This window comes from Lagopus muta, chromosome 16 (assembly GCF_023343835.1).
Source record: "Lagopus muta isolate bLagMut1 chromosome 16, bLagMut1 primary, whole genome shotgun sequence".
In the NCBI taxonomy this organism is placed as follows: domain Eukaryota; kingdom Metazoa; phylum Chordata; class Aves; order Galliformes; family Phasianidae; genus Lagopus; species Lagopus muta.
Genome location: NC_064448.1, coordinates 3,989,165 through 4,015,708, shown reverse-complemented (window position 1 = coordinate 4,015,708; position 26,544 = coordinate 3,989,165). Strand labels below are relative to the sequence as shown.

Here is a 26,544-nt window from a genome sequence, read left to right as displayed (position 1 = left end):
ACAGCACAGCGCAGCTGTGAGAGCGAGTCCCAGGCAGGGACCGGGGTGGGTGGGAGAGGTTTGTTCTCAGCGTGTCTAATGTGTCCCAGACCCCAATAAACAGCCGTGAGATTCTCCAAACATCCCCAGACACAGAATCCCTGCCCTTGGGTTTATCGGGGGGCAGGGGTTGGGGGTGGGGGCTTCGCTCTGCAAACAGCTTGACCCGCAGATGAAAGGAGATTGTCCTCCTGCAGCCTCTGGGAAGCCCCCATGCACCCCCAGCCCCAGCAGTGCCGGTGGTCCTGGTGCTGGGACACAGTCCTGCAGCATCTCCCATGTCCCCACACTGAGGATGGAGTCCCAGTGGGTCGCAGTGCAGGAGCTGGGCAGCATAACATGTCCCAGTGCCAGAGCCAAGACTCCTAGTGTGTCCCCTCACATTCCACTGCTGGGATCATAGGTCTCAGTGTGTCCCAGTGCAGGAGCTGTGCATCTCAGTACATCCTAGCGCCGAGACCATGGGTCCCAACGTGTCCCAGTGCCGAGAACATGGGTGCCTGTGTGTCACAATATCTCTCAATGCAGGAACTGTGCACTCCAGTGTGTCCTAATGCTGGGGCTATGGGTCCAAGCATGTCCCAGCACAGAAGATGGACATCCCACCACGTCCCAGTGCTTAGCTGCAGATCTCAGCACGTCCCACTTCTGGGGTCGTGGGTCCCAGCACATCCCAGTGCGCGTGCTGTGCACCCTAGCACGTCCCAGTGCCAAACCCATGGGTCCCAGTGCCAAGCCTGTAGGTCTCAGCGCATTCCAAACCCTCCCAACGCTGCCAGGGGGAAATGTTGACTCAGAGGCACTGGAGCTGGGCTGCTGGGAGCCAGGTGTCCCTCTGCTCCATGCAGGGTGTGCACCATGGGACCACCAGAGCCGGTCAGCCGCGGACGCTGCCGGCCCCGTGCCGCGCCGTGCCGCGCTGCCTCCCGCGCTCCCCTCCCATCCTCTCCCCTTCCTGTGCGCGGACACCCTTGGAATGGCTTTTGGCTGCTTTCTCTGAGACAGGAAGGTGTCCCCGAGTCTCAGGAAGGAAAAACACTCAGTGCTGAACCCACAAAGACCGTCTCCGAGGGGCTGGGGCTGGAGACGCTCCAGGCCTGACATCACCTGGGAACTGGAACCAGAACTGCAGCTGCACTCCGCGCCTGGTATTTTTTTCTCTAACTTGTGTTTTTAAGCGTTCTTTTTATAGATATATTTTTTTCCCTTCTCCATTCCCCTCCCAAATATTTCAGCCTCTCCGCAGTTTAACCTTGCTGGGCCAAGCAGGGTAGGAATGCAGTGGGGCTGCACCCGCAGCTGAGCGGGGCTCAGATGGGATGGAGCTGCTGCAGCCCACAGGGCTGTGAGCTTGGGGCTCACACCAGGGCCACTGCAGAGCCCACAGTGAGCGAGCAGTGCCTGCATACAGCAGCAGGGTTGAGTCACTTCTAATGCCCATATGTGTGCAGCCATGCAAACAGATCTGGCTTCAGGCCTGGCATCCGGCACCCAGCACCCAGCCCTCCTCATCTCTGCAACTTGGCAGCACCTGTGGGTGCAGCCTGGGCTCTGCCCAGGTGAAGCTCCTGCGTCTTAAATGGCATCTGCCCGTGGTAAATGTCCCTGTTGCAATTACTGCCCATGTGTGATGTACCAACCTCAGCCTGAGACTCAGCACCCATGGGACATGGAGGCAAATGGGAGGCTGTGGGAAGTGGCCCCAACATGTTCGTGGGTACAGAACAGCAGGGAAGGAGCAGGGACAGACAGGCACAATATAAACTGGGATTTGTAGGGTGGAATGGGATGGTATGAGGTGCACACACCACAGCGCTCTGGACTGGGTGCTGGGCAGTCTCTGCCTCCCTGCAGACCCCGGCACCCTGCCAGCTCCATGGGGAAGGAAGGAGGCAAAGGTGTTGCTCTAGCACCCAGGGCTCTTACAGCCAGGCCCCTTGCCCTCATGCAGCAGCCCCTGCAGAGTCACTAGTCCAACGACCCTCCATGCACTGTGTGCTCCCTGGGGTGCAGCCCCCCCAGCAGGGACAGGGTGTGAAGCTGTGTGCGGGGTGAACGCCAGGTTAATCTCCCGCTGGAGCTTCCCTCTGCAAACAATAAGACAATGCCCGGCCGGGGGCCGCCTGCGTAACCAGCGGTGTGGAGGGGAAGTTGTAATATTTGGATTTAGCACTCAGTAAATTAAGGGAGAAAAAGGAAAAAGCGCTGGGGGTAATCAGAGTGGGGCTGGCCCTGTGCCCTGCCCTACAGTCCCAGAGGGCTCAGCTCGGCATGGGGATGGTGGCAGTGGGCAAATGGAGAGGTCCCAGAGCTGGGCAAGCCCCCGCTGCCACACAGGGCCTGAGGGTCGGGGCTCAGCAGGGCTGTAGGCAGCGCTCACAGCAAGCACAGCATCTCCCGTGACACCAGAAAAGGGATCTGGGCCAGCAGTTTATTTTAATCCAGACCTGCTCGAGCTCATGGGAAATAAAACACTGCTTCTGCAGCTGGGGTGGCTGGGCAGGAGAGGTCTCCAGGGACACGGCCACCTCCAGCTGACAGGGAGCGAGGTAGCAGGGGGCAAAGGAGGACAAGCAGAGCGGGGTCCACTTCTGGTGCAAGGGACTCCTCCAAGCAGTATGGCACCCTGACTAGGGTGCAGGGCCAGCAGCTCATGGCAGCACCATCATGGAGCAAACTCTGTCCTACCCAACAGTAACAGGTCTGTAGGGCTGGGTTAGCTTGGCCAAAACACAGTGGGATCTGGGCTGGCTTCCATCCCAACTCAGTCCCCAACAGGGCAGACTCCTGCCTGCAGCGACCATTTTGCAATGGACACGTGGGGTTCCCTGGGGTTACGGTCTGGGGGTGTCAGGCTGGACCTCACACCAGGTCCAGCACCTTGTTGCAGGGTCCAAGATAGAGACCTGGGAGGGCTTCTATCCCACATGCAGCAGGGTCACCTGGGCACCCAGGATGAACACGGAGCAGGGACAGGTGGGGGGAGAGGTGATGGGTGGGCAGCAGCATGCAGGGAGGCCTCTGGCACAGAGCCGTGTGCCTGGAGCCCATTTCCCCCCACAGGAGCTGTTATCAGTGGCAAATACTCAGAGCGGTCCCAGGGGGGACCTCCAGCTCTTCCCCTCCACCTACCCCATCTCTGTCCTGCTCCAGCCCACGTCAATGCCGCCGTGAAGGTGTCGGAACAATCGCCTGACAAAGAGCTATTTTTAGGGGCCGGGGCTCAGAGTGAGGATACAGCCCGGCCGCTGACAATGGGGGGAAGGGGGCCGGGCTTCCCCAGTGACCACTCGGCAGCAGAAGGACCTGTAAGATTTCCTCGATGACCCAGGCCCGTACAATACAAGGAAAGCACAAGAGGGAGATACCCCCGCCAAGACGAGCTGCTCCTTTACCTAATGGGAGTGACCTGGGGTGGGGGGCTGTGGGATTTGGGCAAGCAGCCGCCAGCAGCTCCTCCTGTGAGTGAGACTCCCACGCAGGGAGAGCAGAGTGCAGCACGAGGCCGCAGGGGTGCAGGCACGTGGGCTGCGGGCAGGAGTATACGGCTTCCCAAGGACAGGAGGCCGTGGGCACGGCTCAGTGAGAGCCCCTCTCGCCTATGGGATGGCTCCCAGCTCCCACGGGGCTGCAGCAATTGGCCAGAGCACGGCCCCCGCAGCAAGGATGCGATCAGCATGAAGCCACGTGTCTCCAAATGGGGCGATGCAAGCTGGGGTGCGCTCCTGCTCTGTTGGCGGTGCATTCCTGCCCTACTTGGGGGACTTGAAGGCGCGGAGCGGTGGCAGAGTGGGCAGTAGATGTGATCGAGATGGGTCTCAATGCATTTCCTCCTCCTCCCGGTCTCAGCCTGCAGCAGAGGTGCTGGATGTCGGCCTTTGGCCAAACCCCGGTGGAGAGGTGCAGCTCGGGGCTGAACGACGGGGAATCAAAGTTGACGAGCCGTGGTGTGCGGGCCCTGGAGGGGCTCAGGGCTCCCACACAGCAGAGGGGGCCATGGTCGCACCGCGGGCTCGGAGGGCACACAAAGAGCTCCGGGCAGCGCACGGAACCGCTCGGCTCCCGGCGGCCGGGCCGCGCTAGGCCGCGCTGGGCCGCAGTTGCCACCTGGCGGCGGGCCCCGAGCACAGACCCGCGGAGGGACGGCCCTCCTCCGGGCCGCCTCCCACCGAGGCCGCTCATGGATGGCAGCCAGGCCCCGCCGCACCTCGCGGGACGTTCCGGGCTCGGAGCGAGGATTCCTCGGGCCTCCCCGCGCCTTCCAGCCGCACCGTAACAGGCCTCAACCCTCCCAATCTCCCTACCTCCCGCCTGCGAACTACAGCCCCCACAATCCTTTGCGGCGCTCCGCCCGCCTTCGCGCGTGCGCAAAGCCTCCCCACCTCCCCTCCTTCCCGCGGCACGTCGCGCGCCAGCGGGTGGTGGGGTTTCCGCTTCCGGCGCGCCTCGCTCTGGTCCCTGCGGCTGGCGGCCGAGCCTTGTGCCTCCGCCATATTGTCTGTGTGCGGCCGGCGGGCGGGCGGCGAGCGGGCGGCCGCGGCAGGTACCGGCGGGCCCCGGCAGCTCCGGCGCCTCTCCCGGGGCTCTGCGGCGGGCAGAGAGGATGGGACGGCGGGGGATAGGAGCCGCCGTGGCTCCTCGCGCTACGCGCCCCGCTCCGGGCGTAGTGTGGGCCGAAGGGCTGGAATCGCCCCTGAGGAGAGCTGGGCCGCGGGGGGGGACTCGGCTGGGCGCCACGGAGGGGAGCGAGGGCGGAGGGGGGGGGTGGGGAGCGGGTACGGCCCTGCGGGAGGAGCGAGGCAGGGCCGGCCCCCGCTGCCCGGCGAGGTTCCGTGCCTCCGGGGAAAGCGGGGCCCGGGGCGGTTTGGGTTGTGGCCGGCCCGTGGTCCTTGCTTCCCCTTCCCCCCTCCCCTCCCCCTCTGCCTCCCGCGCGGAGTGGGCAGGGCTCTGTGGGAGACCGGCCCTCCCATCCCCCCCTCCCCCTCCCGTCTTCTCGTCGGTTTAGGTGGTCGTTACCTACAATGCTCCGTCTTTCCTTCTTTTCCTCGGCTTAAGTGAGCGGGGGATCGCGAGGGGCCGAGGAGGGGCCTCCATCTGCTTCCCCAGGCACGGGAGCTCGGCTCTGGGCTGCCCTGGCTGCAAAGCAGGCGGTTTGCAGGGCCTCCCCTCCTCCGGGAGCAGCAGTGGTCAGTCTCGCCCTTGCTGTAATTTAGCTCGGTGCGCCTTGGGGCAACAGGCTGTGTGACTGTTGGTAAAATATGCTTTGTAAACGAAAGGGCAGATAAGATTATGAAACCTAATGTGTGCTATTTATTAGGTTATTCTTTCATACTAAGGGCTTTGGGTACAACCAATAAAGTTTGGATTATAAACACTCAGTCACTGATATGTTTTCTGCTGGCAGCAGTGGTTGATATATGCTGAGGCTCATAAATGGTATCACGTCCCTTTTGCAGGCTGTGTTTATGGGACCTGAGTCTGTGTTGCAGGGCAGGCTTTTGCACTGTGTTGATGTCTTTGCACCAGAGAGACTGTGCTGGCACTGGGAAGTTGGTTGTGTGGTCTTTGGAACTTGGCATCTGCTGAAGATGGCTGGTGCCATGTAGAGGCTTTGAGGGCTTCTCTGGGTACTTGGAGACAGCAGTGATGCTTCCTTCAGGTAGTGTTGCAGTTTTTGCTCAGAAGGCTCTCATTAAAACTGTAATAGTTGCTCAGGATGTTTGGTCTTGTAGAGAGCTGGTGTTCATGTTGTGTTGCCAGTCAGCTTAGGTGTTGGAGGTGAGTCTAGTGGCATGGATTTGGCTGTAGCGTATGTAGGAACAGTGAAATTGCTCATCCTGTATGTTCATGTTGGCATGTTGGAGAAAGGGCAAAGCTGCTTGGAGAGGGGAGGCTCTGTTTCAGAGGACTATGCAGAGGAAAGCGTGGAGCAAAGAGTGCTTGATCGGCTCCTTAATTATCTCTAGAATTAGGGTAATGGGCTGGTTCTTGTAGCACAGTGCTGTGCCTGGGTGAAGCACATCAGCAGTGAGATATCCTTTGTGGAGACACGAACTGTGTCTATACTTAGAGCAAGAAAAAGGTGGAATAGCTAGCTGGAAGTCCTCCAGATCAGGTGCCTCTTGGCAGAGAAGGATTTATCATATGGATACTGCTCTAGAGACCCTGGGTCTCCAGTGGTAGGCAGTGATCCATACATCCTGGCTTAGGCGAGATTTCTGTAGTTTTGCCTTTCCTCTGTTACCTGGTGGTGTTATTTCTGTCATTTATTTGGTGTTGGTGAAACCTCACTGCCTTCTGGTCTGGGTGTGGGCAGCAGCAGAGTTCAGCGCCCTGCAGATGGGATGGGTGAGCCTGCTTTGTGAGGTGCCATGTGTGAGGAGTTGAAATGGGGTTGGGGTCTGCACCCGGGTGAGGGAGGCAACGTTGTTCTTTCCTTTGCTGTTACCAAGAGCAGGAAGGATGTAGGAGATATTACTGGATAGGCAGGTAATGTACTGTGCTGGGGTTAAGAGTGGGGTGGAAGAGTGTGATGAGTGATGCTGGAGGAGAAAGCAGGTAGTCCCATGTGGCTGATGGAGAGCAGGTTCTGGTTGTGGCAGGGAGCATGGATTCATGGTTTGAGGAGAAGTGGGTTCTGCTGGAAATAATGGCTCTTAGGAAGAGGGATGGTAGAACTTGGCAGTAGGTTGTAGCAGATTTGGAGGAAACTGGATCAAGGAATATTTCTTGAAACTTAGTGGAATTAAGTCTTTTGAAGTGTCAGTGAATGGTATTCATTTGTTTGAGAAAAGGTGAAGCAAAGTGAGTGGGGATTATTGGGGAAGAATCTGAAAAAGTACAGTTCTGCAAAGGTGTGACAAAATCACTGTAGTATGAGAGATTCCAGGCATTTTTCAATGCCTAAAACAGTTCTGGTGGGAATATTGGGAGGTCAGACACCAAAATATGGTAATAGAGTAGTAGAGAAAGAAACTGTGTCTCTAAAATGATGAAAGGAATGGGGAGGTAACTTCTCCCAGCTGTATGAAATGTCAGTATCCTTACCATTTCCACTCCAGTTTTATTTCCTGCATTTTCTCCTGACAGAACTAATTTTCTACCTTTCCTCATGTCCTCTAAGGAATAATGGCAAGCAAGACAGGAGAGGCAAATGGGTGACATTGTGCTGGTGTGATAAATTTCGTGTCACATTTCTGAAGGGGCAGGGTTTTATTTCTGGATTACCAGAGCTGTCACCTCCATGGCTTGTCAGTTCTGAATTGCATGCATTGAGGTATCTGGTTTGTGAACTGTGGTGAGGTTGGTGCCATCTTGGATTTTCTTGTCCTCTAAGGGTCTGAAGAGAGTAAACAGCCCAGGTTTTAAGATCAGAAGGGACTTAATTTCACTGCAGCTGTTACCTGCTTTTGATTGGAAGATTACTTGGATAACTCTGAGCCTGGATGTCTCCTTCCAGGGGCTTCCAAGAGCTGACTTCCCTGGGATCTGTGGAACCTGATTGGAGCAAAGATGTTCTCCTTCAGATCTAGAAAGCCCACTTTGAAAAGGGGACTGCAGCTGTGTGAGCTGGCATTAGTTCTGGTGATCAGAGCAGTGTGTCTTACAGCCCGTTTCTCACACTCCATCTAAATTTGCCATTGAGGCACCCAACCTGTCTTTCAGTAGGAAAGGATAATCAGAAATGGGATTGTTGATGTTCATGTAGGATCAGCAGTTCAAGGATATCTCCTGTGGGTCAGGCCTCCGCAGTGGAGGAGCAGTGAAGTGATGCTGACACGACTCGTACCTGCTCCTTTGGCCAGGCTGTTCTGGGCAGCTTAATTCCAACAGATGATTTCACTGTGCGTTTTTTTGCTGCTGTTTGGGAGACTGAAGAGCAGAGAGGAGACCTCAGAGCTCTTGGAGAGCCCAGCTCTCACCCAGGCTCGTATTTGGAAGGTTGCAATATCAGTAATTTGAACTTTCCACAGAACTCATTTCTGTGTGAGTGCAGACTGTGACTTTACTGCGATCCACATCCAGATTTTTAAGAAACATTACCTTTGCTTTCTGAAGCAGGCCGTCCAGCTCTGTAATCTAATGACTGGGTGGGGGAGATCTCAGTGTGTGCTGAAATACCTCCAGAAGTCCTCCTGCGTGCCCAGGGCGATGCAGGGAACTGCTCCATGGGCTCCTGGCCTGGGAGGAGGCGGTTCTGCAGCGCACACACATCCCTGTGTGCAGGAGCCATCACTGTGTCTTTATTTTTAGTGTTCTGAAAATGGATCAGCGTGGATGCGCACAACAAATTAATTGCTAGCATAGAAAAGCGAGAGCTGCTGCACCGCTCCTTTTCTTACAAGTTTTGTTGTGGATTTCTCTGGCTGTTACCAGCCTGCTGTTAAATTTCAGCCTTACCTTCTGCAGATTCCACAGCTCTGATGATGTTCCAGAAGGAAGGAGAGGTGGTTTTGCTTAACTTCAACTGAGTTACGAATTAAAAGCTACAAGTTCTGGCATTCCAGGTTGTATGGGTGCATCTAACAAGACCCAACAGCTCATCCTCTTCCTAAGCCATGACCTAATGCTGCCCAGTGGCCTTACTGGGCCTTTCCAAGGGGTGAAGAGCAATGCTGGGAGATGGACAGGCTTGCCCCACGACTGCCAGCACCGTGGTTTGGTTTAGTGAGATTCAGCACTCATCCCTGCTGGGTTACACAGTGATGAGTGCTGTGTCCATGAGGTGCTGGTTAATTTCCAAAGCACTGGTGCAAAATACAAGAATTACGATGGCGTGCTTCTCAGTTGGTGTGTTGACATCACCTGGCATATCTGGGAGAGCTGCTGTGTCTGGCTGTAGCTGCATAAAGCACGTGTTGTGCTGTGTTGGAGTAGCCAGCACATGATAGAGAACGATTCCTGGAGTTTCAGAAGTGATTTTGTTTCCCTTTGATTTTCGGAGTGGTTGTAGGTATGTCTCATGCTAACAGCATCACATTTCTGCAGAACAGTGCTGGGACTGTTTCAGATGGAGCTGCCTCGAGTGTCCCTTCCCCAGCCCTTTGGATGCCAGCTGAGCTGCAGAGATGGCCCATGGTGCACTGCCTGCTTGATGGGAGCAGCTGATGACAGAGATTTCCTGAAGAAATGGTTACATGCCATACAAACAGGTTTAGCCTCTGGCTTTGGTAACTTTCCCTGCCTCTAGGAGTCACCTGGTCAGACTGATGAAAAATCACTTTTACAGACAGCAGGTTCCATTTAGTTGTTGAGTTCTAGCTGACTCGTGCCACGTGTGAACTGCGGGAGTCAAATCAGCTGAGCTGTGGCGCTGTCAGTACTCTGCATACTAATTAATGTGGAAAACAACTGTGTCACTTAGTGGTAATTACAAAGGAAGAACCTTCTGGAGCGTGCTGCCAGTTGACCTGATGTCAGCTGGGAAGAGCCTGTGGTGATGCTGAAACATTCCCCTTTCTGAGCTTTCAGGAAAAGTCCCTGGTTTTGCCAAGACTTCAGAAGTGGTAATTTTGGTCATTGACTTACAGGAAAATATTGTCCAAAGCTCCAGCAGGAGCTTCAGTTTACAGCAGTGTGTCTAGAAGAGAAAGAATTGCTTCGCTCTGTGTTGAAGTCCTTGCAAGCAATTGCTTTGAAATGCTCAAAATAAAAACAAACCCTATATTCTGTGTTACAGCCCCAGGTAGCACACAGCCTCAGCTGTCCCTGATGTGAGGGAGAACTCCTCTTCTTCAGCCCACCCAAGTGCCAAGAGATGCTGGCGGCAGAGGATTGTCACCACCTTCTGGTTTGCTGTGGGCACGGGTTTGGCTGTTTGTGGCTACACTTGGAGCTGTTTTTTTTGCTGTCTGTTCTGAGTGAGGCCTGTAGCCATTTTTATTTGATTGTGCCATGAATGTGAGGTGGTGGCAGTAACAATAGCTGCCCTGTCTGAGGGGGTTGGGAGCCATAGCAGGAGGAGCTGCTGCCCTTTGTGCTCTGCTATGAGGGCACAGGGGTCTCAGCTGCATTGCTGAGTGCTGCAGCTCATTCCAGGTGGTGGGTTTGTGTGGGGAAGAGCTTTCCCTTTGCTCTCTGCGCTGTGAACTAGCTCAGCTCTTCAGATATGCAAGGAGAGGCTACGACCTGATGGGATGGGTGGGAAGAGAAGAACTTGCAAAGTTGACTGGCTGTTCTGTATGGAATCTCTTAGGAGATGCAGTGAGGAACGTTCCAGTCACTGGCAGCCTCCTGCTGCTGGAGGAAATCCCAGCTCGTTTGGCCCAGGTATATGTGCAGTTGCCAACGCAGGAGGTTTGCAAAGGAGGCTTGTCCAACTAGGCTGAGAGTCTGGAAACCTGTAGATGATCTGTGGTGATTCTCTGTGTGAGCTCTTCTAAAGTTCTGTTGCTATGGCTCTGAACAACAATGAAGGCTAACTGTGACGGAGCTGCTGGAGCACCCTGTGGCCCATCAGGCGTGGGGTGCTCTTGCACTGTTTGTAAAGCAGGAGGGCTGAGGTGTGCCCAGGACTGTGGAGCTGCAGTAAAACCATTCCAGTGACAGGTCCTGTGACTTCTGTCCAACTGAGGCCCACGTTACGAGGGATTACTTCTTCACTGGCAGAAGCTGCAGGGAATTCAGAGGAGGAATTAATAACATGGGTAAAGAAAGAGCCGCTCTCAATGTTAGAACATTGCTAGTGCAGAATTGCTCCAAGATGTTTCTTAGCCTGTCATCTCTTTCCCCTGATGGCTGCTCATGTCCTACTTTGAATTAAATCACAACTATTCCTGTTTCTTTTTAAAAATAATGCTTGAGGTCCTTATGCATTAGATTTATGGTTGCTCCAGAGCCGGACACAAGCAGCTATTTAAAAGAAATCTGGAAAATGATTTTGTTGGAAACATGTTGTTAGAGCAGGCTGCTGTTCCAAAAAAATATCAAGAGAAAAGTTTTTGGTTTCAAACTGAAGCTTTCTTTCAACTCATTTAGATGTTAAAAATCTGCTGCTCAGTTGATATTGTCCCTTTAGTAGGTAAATGGGTTTCAGGAAAGGATGTGAAATGTCAGTTCTGTTGATCCGGGCTCATTTCTATTTCAGCTATAAAATTGCAGAGAAATATAGGCTGCAGGGGACTTGTGGAGGTCATCTGTTCCATTCTGTATTGCTGCAGTTCCACTATTGTGAAAATACATCAGATTTCTGTTGTGAGATAGAACATGTGTTTCTGATCAAGTTGGTTACTATTGTTTCTTCCTAAATTGAGATTTGAGTAATGTTGGCTGTCAGTAGGTTGTATTATAGTATTTAGGCATATCTTGCTCTTTTAATTTCAGCAGCCTCTACCCAGTACCGGATGCTCTCCAAACACTGAAGAAGTGAGTGCTCCTTCCTGGGAGGCTTCACAGGCAAGGGCTAGATAGGCTACGTGGAGGAGATTATAAAGATTATAACCAATTTTGTCTAATAATTGGAATGCTTCCTCCCACTAACAAAGCACATTCCTATACTTAGGATTTCAGAAGTTGGGTTTGAGCCATTTTCTCTGGAAGGTAATATCTCTCTGGTGAGCAGGAATAAAGGAGCAGTGTAACCTCTGGTTCCAGGCTGCTTACAGTAATACTGTCCTCGACGGGTTGAGGGCTTTTTTCCCCATCATGAACTGGTTGTTTGTTTTAGTCTGTTGACAGCTTTACTTAGTCATACTTGCAGCTTATAATGAGCTTACATGGGGAAAGAAGAAGTGAGAGGGAAGTCTGCAGACCTGTGTGACCACTGTGACATCCAGCTTTCTGCTTGGGGGCAGGAGGAGGTGGTGTGGAATTGGCCAAGCGATAGAAATATGTTCTTGGCTCTTTGGGTTTGGCTTGGGGCAGCTTAGGACTTCTTGCCCCTTAGATAGGATGCACTCTGCTGACTCCACCTAAGTTCAAGTGAGTCACCTGTGATACTGAACAGAGGGGACAGAGTTCTCTCTGGTCTGCCTGGGTGGCACCAAACAGCCAGCAGTGTCCTGCTTGCTGGGACAAGAGCTAGCTGTGCTGGGAGCAGCAGCCTGCAGGCAGGCCAGTGTCAAGTGATGCTTATGCTTGTGGGTGCCTTATTTATACTCCAAGCCTTCTCCACAAAGGTCATCCCTTGGTAGTACTTGGAGTTCCCCAGGACAACAGTCTTCTGGGAAGCTCTTGGCTTCCAGCTTGCTGTGTGTGTTACACTGCTGCAGATTTCTAGGTTTCAGGTTCTGGTAACTGTGTACTTGAGAGGCACTCCATGTTAAAAGCATTGCCTTTAAAAGGAGGGGGAAAGAAAATCCAGTACCTTGGTTGTTTCTGACTTTAAGAAAGGGAAAGAAAAAAAGCATTGTACTAGAGGCCAAGTAGGTGTGTTTGTGCTGATTTGCTTAATTGCTTACCTGTGTTTTGGTGCCACCTGCTCAGAGTGCTGCAGATGGGAAGTTGGCAAAGGAAATCCCTGTAGTGGTTGTGCATGGTGCTCTAGGTGAGGATGCTTCATGAGGAATGAAGTCCTCCATGGGGGCAGGGGTTGCTGTAGGGATTACAGTAACACAGCATAGATTCCTTCTTAAAAAGGGGGTGTTTTCTAGCAGTGATTTAAATTAAAGCATTAAAAAGTTTTAAAAATCAAATTCAAAGTAAACACTGAGAATCTCTTGACTGTTTTGCTGAACTTCAGGCAGCAAAGGTAGCACAGCAAGCTGCTGTTAGAGAAAGTCAAACTCTGAAGAAGAGGTCTCTTAATTAGTGGACCCAGCAGTGCCGTTCCTGGATGGAGGCAGCGCAGCTGTTCTGATCCCTTGACTTTGACTCAGGCACTCCTATGGACTACTTATCAGCAGTGTGGAGTTTGACCCCGTTCTCACCATTCTGCACACAGGATAAGCAGAGCCTTGTGGTGCAGGGTGAGCTGATAGCTGGCTTACTGACACTGACAGACCATAGTTAAGGGCAGGCCTGTGTGCAAGAACCAACTGCTGGGCCTGTTTGGGTTTGCAATGTCTGCAACCGTGCAATGTCTGCCTGAGGGGTATTGCTGGGGCAGCACAGCTGGGGCAGAATAGCTGCTCTGTGTGCTTGCACTGCCAAGGCAGGGAGCTGGACAGTGAGTGCCAGGCGGGTAACTGAGGGCTTTGTGTTCCTCACTGACCTGCTGCATTGCCTACAGACTCGTGCTTCTGTTTCTTAGCTGCGTGCTTCAGCTAAACCAGAGAAATGACAGGTTTTTTTTTCAGAGGTGTGTTTTGTTTTCATCAGTCCTTGGATGCTTTTGCTTTGCTCGCCCTATTGCCCCACATGTTTCAGTGTAAGCTTAGCTCCAGCTCACAGTCAGCCAGCTGGTGGCACTTGAGCAGCAGGTTCCTGTCTGCCAGCAGAGGACTGACGATAGCAGAGCTTCTGCCTAGGTGCAGCGGGTACTACATTGCTTTGCACTCTAGCATAGGAACTGCTGTTCTACTGCCACAACACCGTGGGTTTGGTTCTGTGGATGGAGGATTTGGTCTGTTTGGTCTGCTTTTGTTGCAGATTCTTTGCTGCCTCTGAAGGGAATACAGCTGGGGAGGACGAGTAATGGAGGAGGTGGGATGTGGTTACAGAACTTTGCAGCACAGCCCTGGAGTGCCTCCAGATGATGAGAAATTCTGATTAGATACAGAAGTTATTTCTTCCCATTGTGAGGGTGGTGATTGTTGGTGATGCTAGTGACAGCAACCTTACCTACAACATAGGGTGCTTTTGGTGGTCCAAATAATAAGTAAATCATTCTGTGATGCTGTCACATGCAGGAATTAATAAATGGCCCGTTCTGTTTGGATTCTGACTGCAGTAATAGAGTTTAACCTTTCTAATAAGCTCAGGACACTCAGTTAGGTGTAATTGCTACTTGTACTGTGTATTTTCTACCTTAAAACTACATGACAGTTATTTATTCCTCTTTGTCCCCCTGTCAAAGAATTTGGATTCATTGCAAGATTATCCCTCTGCAGGTGTAGTGAATGCAAAACATATGCATGTTCCTTAGCAGTTTGAGTAGGGGGAGTGAGAAGCTTTCAGGTGAGGTAAGTTTGTGTAAGTAACTTTGTTTGCTTCAAAACCAAATTATCTGTATAGATTCTCTCCTTTCCACTTAAAAAAGCAGTAGATGGAATACCTACCTTCACAATTAGGCACTGTGTGCCATTCTTAGAAGCTACAGTTGATTTCCTTTAAAAACCTCTGAGCAGTCTGTTGCAACAGAGCTCGTGCTAGGCTGCAGCTACATGACAAGGAAATATCTACTGTGCAAATTGATCCATCTTTGGATAATGAGATTGACTTCTTAATGTTTTTTTTGCCTGCTGAAGAAGTGATCTTGCTGGGTGGTGTGGAACAATCATGTTCTGTGTGGATGTGGATTGTGCTTAAAAATCAGAATTGCTCAGTCATCTCAGACACTGGGTTGCCTGTGTGCAGACTGCAGTTGGCCTCGATCCCTGTGGGACCCTTCCAACTCCAGATACTCTCTGATTCTATGTGTAGGTCCCACACAAGCAGCGTTGGGCAGACAAAAAAAGCGAGTGGAAAACCTGCTGGAAGCACGAGGAGATAAGAGAAATAAAAACAGAATGATGAAACTCTGGAATTAAATTAACTGCACGGTGCTGAGAGCACTCTAGTGAACTTGCACGTTCTGCTAATGCAGCCTTGGAATACACACCGACTTTCTGAGCAGCTGAGTCATGCCACATAAATGGTTTGAGGTCTGAGATGATTGCTGTCCGATCTATTGAAAGGTGTATTTTGTTAGAGGAATGAACGTTTTGCCCTGGAGCAGGTGGGTTGTTTTTTTCCAGTTGTGCTTCATGCTGTTACCTGGCTGCTCCCTGTCCCTTGCTGTCAGAAGTCAGTCGCTCCTTCATTGCAGACTTGAGAACAGTGCTGTGTCCCTTCTCAGCCTGGAGGCAGGATGGCTGCTTCCCTGCCTACCTGCAGCTGCCTGCCACAGCATTTGTGTGTCACCAGGTCAAAAAATAACCCACGTTAGCACGGATGGTGCTGTGAGAGAGGGCTTGGTGCGCTCGTGCCAGGAGGAGATGTCGCAGACATTCCTGCATCCAAAGCAGGCGGCTGCTGGTGGAGCTGTAGGAAACAGTGCAGGAGGAGGATTTGTGCCTCTGGGCTCCCTGCTGCAGACATCAAAGCCGTGGACAGGACGCTGTCAGCAAAGCAGGATTTGACTTCTAGAATTTTCTGCTGGCGTGATCCATCCTGGTAGCCTAAACTAATGGCTCTGAGCAGATTTCTAGGTCTTATTAATTTCTGATTAATGGTGCTATTGCTTCTTCCTGCAGTGTAGTAGTTGCACGAAGGGATAGGATTGCATAGCAAATAATTCCCCTTCGTTTGGGTTATAGCATTGCCCACGGAGGGCCGTTCTGTGACCGCAGCCGTGCAGGCTGCCTTGTGCTGCGTGCCGAACAATGCTCCTTCAGACTGATACAGCTTCCTTCCTCCAAAGTTATTTTGAAAGCTGACAAAGACATTCTTGTATTTAAATGTTTAAAAGTATGTCAGCTTTCACTCGTGGTGAAAGATTTGAGGGGTGCAAGGCACTGCTTTTATTTAGGCAGGACGATACGTCCGGTATAAAACCATAGCACTTAATGCTTGGCTGAATGGAGAGCTTTCCTCTGCCTGCTTCTGGCCTATTGAAAAGGAAAAAAAACATTGTGTGAGGTTTTTGGCATGTGTTATTGCCTTTACCAGTGTGCTGTTAATAGATAGCCTGGATTTATAAATACCAGGAGCTTTGTCCAGAGTCTCAACAATCTGGTTTTTATGCAGGAACCGTCATTGACTTGAAGTTTTTATGCCACCGTAATATTTGTGCTTTCTAATTCTATTGGGTGATATTGGTAGGATCACCTGTAGGTGCTGCTTTTCATCCCTCACGTCAGGGTGTTTGTAGCCCATGCAGTGTGTTTGTACTGACAGTACTGGAAGCACGCTCTGAATTGGGGCTGGAGGTGATGGGTCACTGTCCTGCTGATGGAGGTCCTGCTGGTGTTAGCTGGATCCTTTGAGCAGGCCTGAGAAAGCAGTGTGCTCCATAAACAGGTTGTGCCTCTGCACCAAGGAGCTCATTTGTGCTACGAAGCACACTTGTGATTCCTCTGCAGGGCTTTGGGTAAACTTCCCTGTATGGTCACTGGGTGAGAAATCAGTAGTGACTCCTGGGTCTTATGGCAGGCTGGGAACCAGAGCTGCTCCGCATGGTTAGTGTAGTTCTTAGAGTAAGTTACTGTTGTAAATATTCAGAAATCAGAGCGTGTGCTGGATGAACAGCAGCTTCCTGCTCAGTTACTGCAGCTAGTTGTAACAGTGGTGAAACTCAACAGGCCTGAAATTCTGCTTTAAATGAAGATTGCGTTTCTAGAAATGGAAACTTGGGGCTGTGCTTAACTTAGGTTGCACAGGTGACCTTGTAAATCTGTCTGCTGTTGGCAGCACGGCTTCTCAGTGTCCTGCAAGAGGGGCAGGACGTGCAGCACACAGGCAGTGAAGGGTTCTGCTTCTGCACTGGCACAAACTTGCCCGGGGTGGAGAAAAGTTGCAGTCGATGGCCGTTGCCTTTGCTGCAGAGCTGAAGGGAGGAGCCCGTCTGCTGATACAGAGCATGCTGCGTTTCTTCCCTTGTGGAAAGTTATCTTTCCAGCCATAAGTTAGATACTTGGTACTGAAAGTTGCAAGGTGCATTCAGGGTGTTAGTTCTGCTGTTGGGTCCAGACGGTCCTGTCTTGTGTGAGGAAAAGCAAGCAAATGGTTTTCAGGTCCTGACAAATGATCCCAGGTCCGTGGCTGGACTCCAACTTCTTCTCAACAGCTTTTAATTATTAACTTCAATATTTTTATACTATCTTGAGATTTTAACCTTTGGTTTATTTTCTCTCTCTTTAGTTGGAAGAACCAGAGGCCTGTCTGAGGCCTTTCTCCTCTGTCCTACTGTGGAGATTGGGTAGCCTCTGGTTTCAGCCATCTCATCGCTTCCACCTGCCAACCTGTCTGATATGTCGGGACCCGTGCCGAGCAGGGCCAGGGTTTACACGGATGTGAACACACACAGACCCCGGGAGTACTGGGACTACGAGTCGCATGTGGTTGAGTGGGGGTAAGTGTGGGCTGGGCAGGGTCTTGTAGGGTCTGCAGAGGGGTGCAGGGGGAGCTTTGGCACCTGTGCTGCGTTAGGCTTTCACGCTCTTTGGATGTGTGGTGTAGATGGCAAGTCAGGATCACAGCTTTTCTTTGGCACTGCAGAAATGGCAGAACAGCCTGTTGTGTATCTGAAATCGTCTCCTCAAGTTTTTAGATCCATGGCAGCACAAGAACGTTTTTAGTGCCTCTGTTAAGATTTTGGTTTGAATAGCTTTAGACATGCAGTCAGAAAACTCGTTCTTTTCAGAAGGAAGAAAGTCTTTTATCTGAAACAGGCTAAATGGCTCTGGGAGTGGGGCTGGAGAAATGGTTCTGATTTGGAGGAGTGCAGAGACTCAGCAAACTGAAATAGGTACATGTCTCCTTGCGACCTGTTGCTCTTCTCTCTGCAAGTGACTACAAAAGACATCTATGCTCCTTTCTGAAGGAGGGAAGTGTCTAAATCGAGCTCATGACTGAAATGTCCAAGAATCAGATGGCAGTGATGCAGCTTGGTGGCTCTGTGCTCCTGCTTTTGTGGGCAGGGCCCAGACAGCCCTGTCCTCAGCTGAGCAGAAGTGGTGTCCTGTGCCTGGTCTGCTCTTGAATGGGCGAGCACTGAAGTTTTTTGTCTTGATAGCTCTACTGATGTTTTCCTAGCGTTATGTTAGGAAAAATATAGCTCCCAAACCTATGTAGACCTCTGGAAAAGATAGCTTAAGTTTGCTGAAGTCCAGATGGGCTCACATTAGTACTGCAGAAGAAACAACTTGTGGGTTGAATTGGGCTTGGACAAAGAAGCTCCCTTCTCTCAGTTCGTAATCATGGCCTTCAGTGGACTGAAGGTGCTTGTTTATCCACCTTCTCTGGAAGGGGGTGGCAGTGATTTAGAGTTAAGGAGCACCTTGTAAATTCTGATGGAAATGTCTGAGCTATTTGGAATTCTTTACCTATTTATCTCCACAGAAATCAAGATGACTACCAGCTAGTTCGAAAATTAGGCCGAGGCAAATACAGTGAAGTATTTGAAGCCATCAACATTACAAATAATGAAAAAGTAGTTGTTAAAATTCTCAAGGTGAGCAGGGGTTTGGGGAAAACATGAGATTGGTCCTGAAGTGATCGGGAGGCCAGAAATGCAGCAGTGTGTTCTAAGACTGAAATCCTTGAAGTCTGGCTTCAGAGTCCCCTTCAGTGAAATAGGCTATCATTGCAAGCTCTTAATAAGAAACCATATGCTTGGTTATCAAGTTAAATCTCTGCCTGTAAGGAATTAACCTTTCTCTTTAAGAAGTCCTGATGTGCAACACGCTTCTGAAAGTGTTTTTACTTGGAGCTAGAAAAGTTTTCAGCAGCTGACTGGAGAATTCTCACCTCTTTTAGCTACCAGAACCCCAGCATGTTTTTATGTGGAATGAAGCCTATAAGCTCGCAGGACTGTTGTCCTTTCAAGGCAGTGATACAATTCAGAGGCTGCTAACCTTAGATTTGGAATTTCTGCTTTGCATGTTCCATTGCAGGCATAATATTCTTCCAGGATGAGTTAAGGTCTCCTGGAAACTTACTGTTCCACAGTCTTGACTGGTGAAATACCTTTGTTTACTGTGGCCTTTGGATAGCTGATGGGTTTCTCCTAACTGTACATTTAGCACATGTCAGTTAACAGATTTTTGACTGTTGGAATGTGTTCAGAGATGTGAGTTCTTACTGAAATGATTCATAGGTAACAACCAAGTGTGGCTGTTGGAACTTAACTTGCAGAGGTGCTGGTGTATTTTGCTAACTTGCAGTCAGGTACCTTTGTCACCTGTCGTGTCTGTTTGCCTCACTTGATGGCCACTTTGTCTTATGCTCTGTGTTTTATTCTCCAGCCTGTTAAAAAGAAGAAAATCAAGCGTGAAATCAAGATCTTAGAAAACTTGCGAGGCGGTCCCAATATAATCACTCTTGCAGATATAGTAAAAGACCCTGTGGTGAGTATGGACAGGATGTAAAGGGTGCTTTGGGTTTGTGGGTAAAGTTTGTCTTTCACTTCAGCTCTGATCTGACGTTTTTGTTTTCCTCTGCCCTTAAGTCCTGCTTGTGAATCCCTTAATGAGATCAGCTCTTAATCTGATTAACTTCTTTTAGAGGCCTTTCCCCCCACAGGTCACTTCTGCCCCTCGCTCTATAAGGAAGCAGCAGTGAACTGAGACGTGTTCATTTCTTCTAGGGGCAGAACAGAGTGCAGGCTCTGTTCTGTCTGAGGGAAATTACAACTGTGCCTGAGGCAGAAGGGGCTTTTTTAGGAGTTTTAGGAGTTGAAATGATTTAATGCATTATCTTGAATGGAAACAGTTTATCTCAACAAGGCTGAACACTTTTCTCTCTGTTTCAGTCTCGGACCCCTGCTTTGGTTTTTGAACATGTAAACAACACAGACTTTAAGGTATAGTATGAGTTCTGACCTTCTGTGTTTTCCATTCAGAAGCCTCTTGTAATGTTCTGGGAAGACACTGATATGTAGAGGGAAGGCAGGTTATGTAATCATTTCCCTCCAACATACCAGTTGTCTTTGAAGATGAATGCACTTGGATAGAAGTTTGTATTCAGTTCCTTGGTAGTTAGAAGGTGAAGATCCAGATCGCTGTGGTATTGTAACCTTCAGAGCAAATTCATCCGTTAACCTTGTAGACCATCAATGCCTGGGACAGCTTTACTTGAGCTGGGAGCCCCTCAGTGTGTTTGAGAGCCAGTCTGCAGCAAAAGGAATCGTGCAGTTGGTGGGCTGGTGCTGGGAGTTAGTGAGAGGAGCAGAGTTCTGAACAGCTGGAAGTGAGCTGTGTGTGATTTGGATGGGAGAGGAACAGGCTGAGTATCTGTGGGGTTTGGAGAGTCACATCAGCAGAGGATGGAATTGGGTCGTTCTGGATTGGCACAGTTGTGATATTTTTCTTTGGTGTTGACCTCTGATGGGATGTGTTTGTTTCCCACAGCAATTATATCAGACATTAACAGATTATGATATTCGATTCTACATGTATGAGATTTTGAAGGTAAGTTGGGGTTTTCCTGTTTTCTTGATTCGTTTCTCAGCTTTGTAGTGAGCTGATCCTTTAGCAATGGTTATCTTGTCACTAATGGGGGAAAGGAGGAAAGAATGAAAGAAATTGGTTACTATGAAAGAATTGGTTTTAAAAATAGGCATCAGATCATCACAGTACTGATGGGTTAGCCATGTTTCCACAAGAAATGCTAGTCCTTATTAAGGATAGCAAAGCCCTTATCTGGATACACTGAGAACTCCAGAAATCCTTTTTTTTGAGGGGGGAGTAAACACAGGAGGTGAAACCAGACACTTCTTTTGCTGGGACTTTGGGAGGGGATGCTGGAGGTCTTTGCTGTGGTCTGTGAGTCTGGTTCTGAGTGTATAACAATGAAGTCGTGCTGCCTAGGTAACCTTGGTGTATGCAGAAATAATTCTGAATGTGACTGAGCTTGAAAGGTTCTTGCAACTCCAGCATCTGCTTCTTTGTCACTTGCAGGCTCTAGATTACTGCCATAGCATGGGAATCATGCACAGAGATGTCAAACCTCACAACGTCATGATTGATCATGAGCACAGAAAGGTACTGCAGGGAAGGGTCCTACTTTTGTCTTGGCAAAACAGGGGTTCCTTTTTGGTATCCTTGCATAGAGGTACTTGCAGACATCTTTGGGGGGGTCATATGGGGGACTGTGCTTCCATGGCATGGAGAAACTTGAAATCTTGTGAACCACTTAAGACTTTTATGGGTTGTGTGTTCTGGTTGGGTTGGTAAGGAGAGATTTGACTTAGAGTGGTTGATGGTCTTGGCGTGTGGAGAATATCTGAACAGATACTCTGACCAATTTCAAATGAACTGTGAAGAGAGAGCTTGTAAATGAAGCTTTCAGGTACAGTCGTAGCACGACTCAGTAGGAGCAGAGCTGGCACATCCCTTGATGTTTTTCATTGTTTTCTACCATTTCTAGCTTAGACTAATAGATTGGGGTTTGGCTGAGTTCTATCACCCTGGCCAGGAGTACAATGTCAGAGTGGCTTCCAGATATTTCAAAGGACCTGAACTCCTTGTAGATTATCAGGTAAGAATGACCAGGATTTATCACTAATGTGTATGCAGAGAACCTTGAACGTTTCCAGATAGTGAACCAGAAATTCAGGTATTCAGCAACCTGACTCTGCAGGTGGTCTGTTCTAAAATACATGAAGAGAACAATGGATGTAAAGCCACCAAGTGAAACCAGGGAGTCACCTGGGGACTTGAAGAGCTGAACTTTCATCATGGGTGTTGGAATACAAATGTTGATTTATTTCTTTTCTTAATCAAGCCTGGTTGTGCAGTGAGGAATGGAAATGAAGTCTTTGTGAGAGGAGCTAATGCTGTGTGAACTGTTCCCCGAGTTGAACAGTGTTCTGATAATGAAGATGCAGTAACATATTTGTTCCTGGTGTAATATGGCCATGTTTGCATTTCTGGAGGGAGGGGGAACCTGTGAGTTTTGGGAGTCCTGTCTGCTGAATCCATTAGAAATTGAATTGTCCTTCTGGTTTTGTACAGATGTATGATTACAGTCTGGATATGTGGAGCTTGGGTTGCATGTTGGCTAGTATGATATTCCGAAAGGAGCCATTTTTCCATGGCCATGACAACTATGATCAGGTGAGAGCTGCTCATGTGTGATCTCTGTTCTCACAGCGAAGACTTTCTGCTTACACTTCTATCAAGGAATCCAAAGAAGAATTTAAACATTTCCTTAATGGCTTCTGTGCTCAGTTTGAAGCCATGTCCCTTCCCTTCCCTTCCCTTCCCTTCCCCTCCCCTTTTTTTTAAACCATGCAAGGTTATCTAAAGCAGCAGATAGAAATAGTGTAGTGCTTTGCATTTTTGAGCTCCTTGGCATGTATCTGGTAAAAGTTACAACCTTGCTTTTATTAAGGGGGATGTGTTCTGGGACATTGAACCACTACTCCTGAGGTGACAGTTGTGGAAAGCCCCTGTCCTATCCATCTGTTAAGTGTTATGTGAGGGCACGCAGCTGCCACCAGGCTGCTTTGGGCTACACAGCCCTTACTGAGTGGGGACACACTTCTGGTGTCCACAGTTACAGTGGGGCAGTTGGAGCTGTGAGATGAGCCCATGCCTGCTGTCTCAGACTGTGTTCCAGCTCCCAAGGGAATATGCTGCAGTATTTTGTGCTTGGCTCTGACATTGTCCTTATTCCCTCACAGTAGTGACTTATTTTTCTGTTTGTTCCTAGCTGGTGAGGATAGCCAAGGTGCTGGGAACAGAAGATCTGTATGACTACATTGACAAATACAACATTGAACTGGATCCACGTTTCAATGACATCTTGGGCAGGTGAGCCAAGCTGGGAAGTAGTTCAGAAGATGGTGAGCTTGAAGTAAACAAAGACTTTTGCTTTAGAGAGAACTGCTGCTTTGTGCTTTTGACCCAGCTTTGCCAGTGCTTCCCATGCACCTGTATCTGCAGATGCATTTGAGGAACAAGTTTGAAGTGTCATTTAGGTTAATAATTGAACTGCCAGAGCATAAAGCATGAAGGGCCAACGCTCCTTCTGGTATTGCAGAAAAAAAGCAGCCGTGGTTCTCAAGACTGTCAAATAGGAAATGAATTTCTGCTGATGGCACTGGCATGTTATTTTCCTCGTAGTTATTTCATGTGTGACCAGGAAGCAGTGTTCAGAGTGTAACAGAAGAGCAGAACCGAGGCTTCAGGCCCATCCCTTCACTCTGACCTCGTGCTGTCCGAAGCGTGGCAGCTGTGCCGCCACGTGGAGGCTGGGTGTACTGCTCTGTGTGCTCTGTGTGCTCTGCTTCGGCTCAGCCCCTCGCTGCTGCAGCAAGCAGTGACCTGTCTGTGAGCTGGGCATCTGCTGCAGCCCTATCTTTAAAAACAACAGGAATCTGGCACCTGTGTGCCCTGCCTCACCTCACCTGGCTGCCTTGTTTTCTGCAGACACTCCCGTAAGCGATGGGAGCGCTTTGTTCACAGCGAGAACCAACATCTGGTGAGTCCTGAAGCTCTGGATTTCTTAGACAAGCTGTTGCGATATGACCACCAGTCACGACTCACAGCAAGAGAAGCCATGGAACACCCCTACTTCTGTAAGTAGCAGGTCTTACAGCCGTCTGCTGTTCACACTCACACCTCTGCATTCCTTCCTCTGGGAAATCTCCATCCGAGTAGTTGTACAGACACAGCTAAGAACTGCAACAGCAGAGGCCGCTGCTTTGCAAGTAGCTGTGCTGGAGCTGAGGCTGCTCATCTGAGGTGGATAAGTAGGCCATGGCCATCTGCAGCAGCTGAGGAGGCAGCATTGTGTGCCTCTGTCAGGGCAGTGAATCAGCAGCACTGCATTCAAGAATCTTTGCTGCTGAACCTGTGCTCATTTCAAGCAGGTGGCTGGATATACGGATTCCTGTGTCTGATGAAAGCAGGTGACTCTGCTTTGTTGAGAAACAGGCCCTTTGAAGTCATCTTGTTTCTAAATGTGCCTTAGTCAGTGGTGTGTTGAAGTCTTGTTTTCTCAGGCAGAAAATGAAACTTTCACTAGTAAACGTGAAAAATTAATGTTTGAATGCTTGCAGTTTTCCCAGAAACCTACATATTAAGATTTGTGAGAACAGCTGTATGACAACACAAATAGGAGTATCTGCTCAGGTTCTTTATTTTTGTTGGTGCTGAGCTGACTTCTGTAACTAACAACCAGCAGTCCTATGCTTGTGGCAAATGTTCAGCTGAAATGTTTTGCAAATATGAGCGTTAGCAGAGCTGAAAGCTGTGAAAGAGAGAATGGGGAAACAGCAAAATCACTTTGTGTCTAGGTGCAGATAAAGGTTGTACTGAAGGCATCATGAGGAAAGGCAAACTTGAAATTACTTCACCTGCTGCAGTAGGCTTGGGAGGCAGGACGGGGATGTCCTGATGGCAGTGCTTTTTACCTGCATCTTATGGAAGGCAACACGTGGACCTCATTAGAGTTCACAGCTGTGGGATATGGTTGGAGACATGACTTGTTACCACCTGTGATGTTTCTGCTCACTGCATTCATTTGCTGGGTTTAGTTTTATGAAGCATCTGATGTGGAAAGGAGATAACTGCCATGGCTTCAGCTCTTAGTGCCGAGCAGTCCTGCTGATCTCCACACCACAGAATTTGGGCAAGTTGTCCTTAACGTCTGGACTTTTTTAGTTGTGTTACCTTTGTACCCTGTTGGGTGCCCTCCAGCAGAGTCAGTGCAAACTTCTGTGCTCCAGTAGGTGCTGGCTGATACCATCTGTGCCACAGGCAGCTCGCCAGCACTGGCTGTGCACTGGGGTCAGGCAGGCAGTGTGCCTCAGTGCTGTCTGGCAGCACGGTGCCTAAGGACAGTGTGCTCTTCCTAGATCCCATTGTGAAAGACCAGGCTCGGATGGGCTCGTCCAACATGCCGGGTGGCAGCACTCCTGTCAGCAGTGCGAGTATGATGTCAGGTCAGTTCTGCTGCCTCTTGTTGGTGTTGCAAAGCGTTTCTGTGAATGTCTGGGAGGGTGAGTTCTGCAGCTGGGGTGTTGGGGCGTCTCCTGCAACTGAGGATGAAGGCAGGGCTAAGAAGACGTGGGTGGGAGAGAGGGAAAAGAGCCTCGCTGCAGCCTGACCTGCTTTCCTGGCCTTGTGTTTTGTAAAGTGCTTTGCAGGTGGAATTTCTGGCAGCGGCTGGAAGGACAGTGATGCTACCACATCTGCCCTTTGGTGACGCTTCAAATGTGCATAAGCTGAGCTTTTTCTGTTAAAGATCTTTGCTCTCAGCTTATTTTGGTAGCTCTGAAAATGTAAGGAAGTGACCCGCGAGGATGACTTGTCCTTTCAGAAGCAGCACAGCAGACCTGGATATCCGTGCACCCATTTCACTCTAATTCTTGCTTACCTGTCTCTGTTCCAGGGATTTCTTCAGTGCCAACACCTTCACCCCTTGGACCTCTAGCAGGCTCACCTGTCATTTCTGCCACCACCACCCTGGGGATGCCCGTTCCAGCTGCTGCAGGCGCTCAGCAGTAGTGATGGGTTCTGTCTCCTGCTGCCTGAGCTGAGTCAGGTGGGGAAGAGGTTTCCCCCTCCGCCTCTCCTCAGGACGCAGCTCGTGCCTGGCAGGGGAAGGGAGGGGATGAACGCTTTGGAGGCACCGTGTCTGAACTGTTGCTTGTGGATTTATAGTAGTTCAGTCATTATATACAAAATTATTATAGGCTGATTTTTCTTTTTTTACTTGAACTTTTCGTAACTCAGGGGATTCCCTGAAAATACCTACAGATGGAAAATTTCTTGGACAGTTTCCCTTCCCCCCTCCTCCCCCCCCCAAAAAAAAAGTACTCTTCATTTAAGAGCAAAGATGAATCAACAGCATTTCCAAACTATTGCATCCTGCTGGAAATCTCTTCTCTTCATGTTCCCACCATTGCTCCTCCACGAGCACACACCTTGGGAGATCGTGCTGTTCTCCAGAGACTACCAAACCAAGTCTTCATGAGGCAGGGGAGGGGGATTCTCTAAGTACCACTCACTCACTTTAACCCCATAGCCTGCATATGATTCAGTACACTGAGGAGACAATTCCAGTACGGAGAGGCGGTATAAGCTTAAAAGAAGTGCAGATAATGTCTAAAACCCTATTTTGATCAAATCATGTCTCCTTAGGAGCCGACCAGAATGCCAACTCACCCCCTTGCATGTAATTTTAGTCTTCAAACATAAAGTGACCGATCCAACTGAAGTCCTCTCCGCCTCCTGGTAAAGGTGCTGCTTTCGAGCCGTCCTCTGCTCAGCACCTTTCTCATGGAAGGGGAGGCTTCCTGCCATTGCTTGGCTTGGATCTCTGGAATTAGTTTGTTATTGGGTATATTGTTTTTAAATTGTTGATATAGGTTTCAAGCTGGTGGCAACTTAAAGCTGGAAAAATCAGACTGCGCCAAGTCAGATACCACATCTTCACCCACCATCCCCTCCCTCACGTGCCATGTGGTGAGAATACCAGTTACCTCACAGTCTTGTAAATATGCACTGAGAGGAAGGAGCGAGCAGACTTAACTTAAACTGAAATGGTAGATCAGTAATTGTGGACAAATATTATCATTGACAACAAAGGAAAAGAAAAAAAAGCACCCCTGTTACAGCCCTGCTACCCCTTGCTGTGTATATATACTTTGTCCTTCATATGTGAAAGATCCAGTGTTGGAATTCTTTGGTGTAAATAAACATTTGGTTTTATTTATCGAGGTTAGATTTAAGTTCCCTGTGTAGGGGGCTCAGGGGT

General features: G+C 49.8%; 1 protein-coding gene across 1 annotated transcript; it reads left to right on the top strand.

Annotated features, from left to right (window-relative positions):
• Positions 1–4,448: 4,448 nt before the first annotated feature.
• CSNK2A1 (casein kinase 2 alpha 1) lies at positions 4,449–26,507 on the top strand. The gene is made up of 13 exons (XM_048962571.1): positions 4,449–4,582; positions 16,978–17,188; positions 18,178–18,289; positions 19,083–19,184; positions 19,589–19,639; positions 20,187–20,246; positions 20,736–20,819; positions 21,205–21,315; positions 21,792–21,893; positions 22,492–22,592; positions 23,211–23,359; positions 24,641–24,727; positions 25,177–26,507. Exons 2-13 carry the CDS (start codon positions 17,088–17,090, stop codon positions 25,290–25,292), a joined length of 1,176 nt encoding a protein of 391 aa, XP_048818528.1. The 5' UTR covers positions 4,449–4,582; positions 16,978–17,087; the 3' UTR covers positions 25,293–26,507.
• Positions 26,508–26,544: the final 37 nt, after the last annotated feature.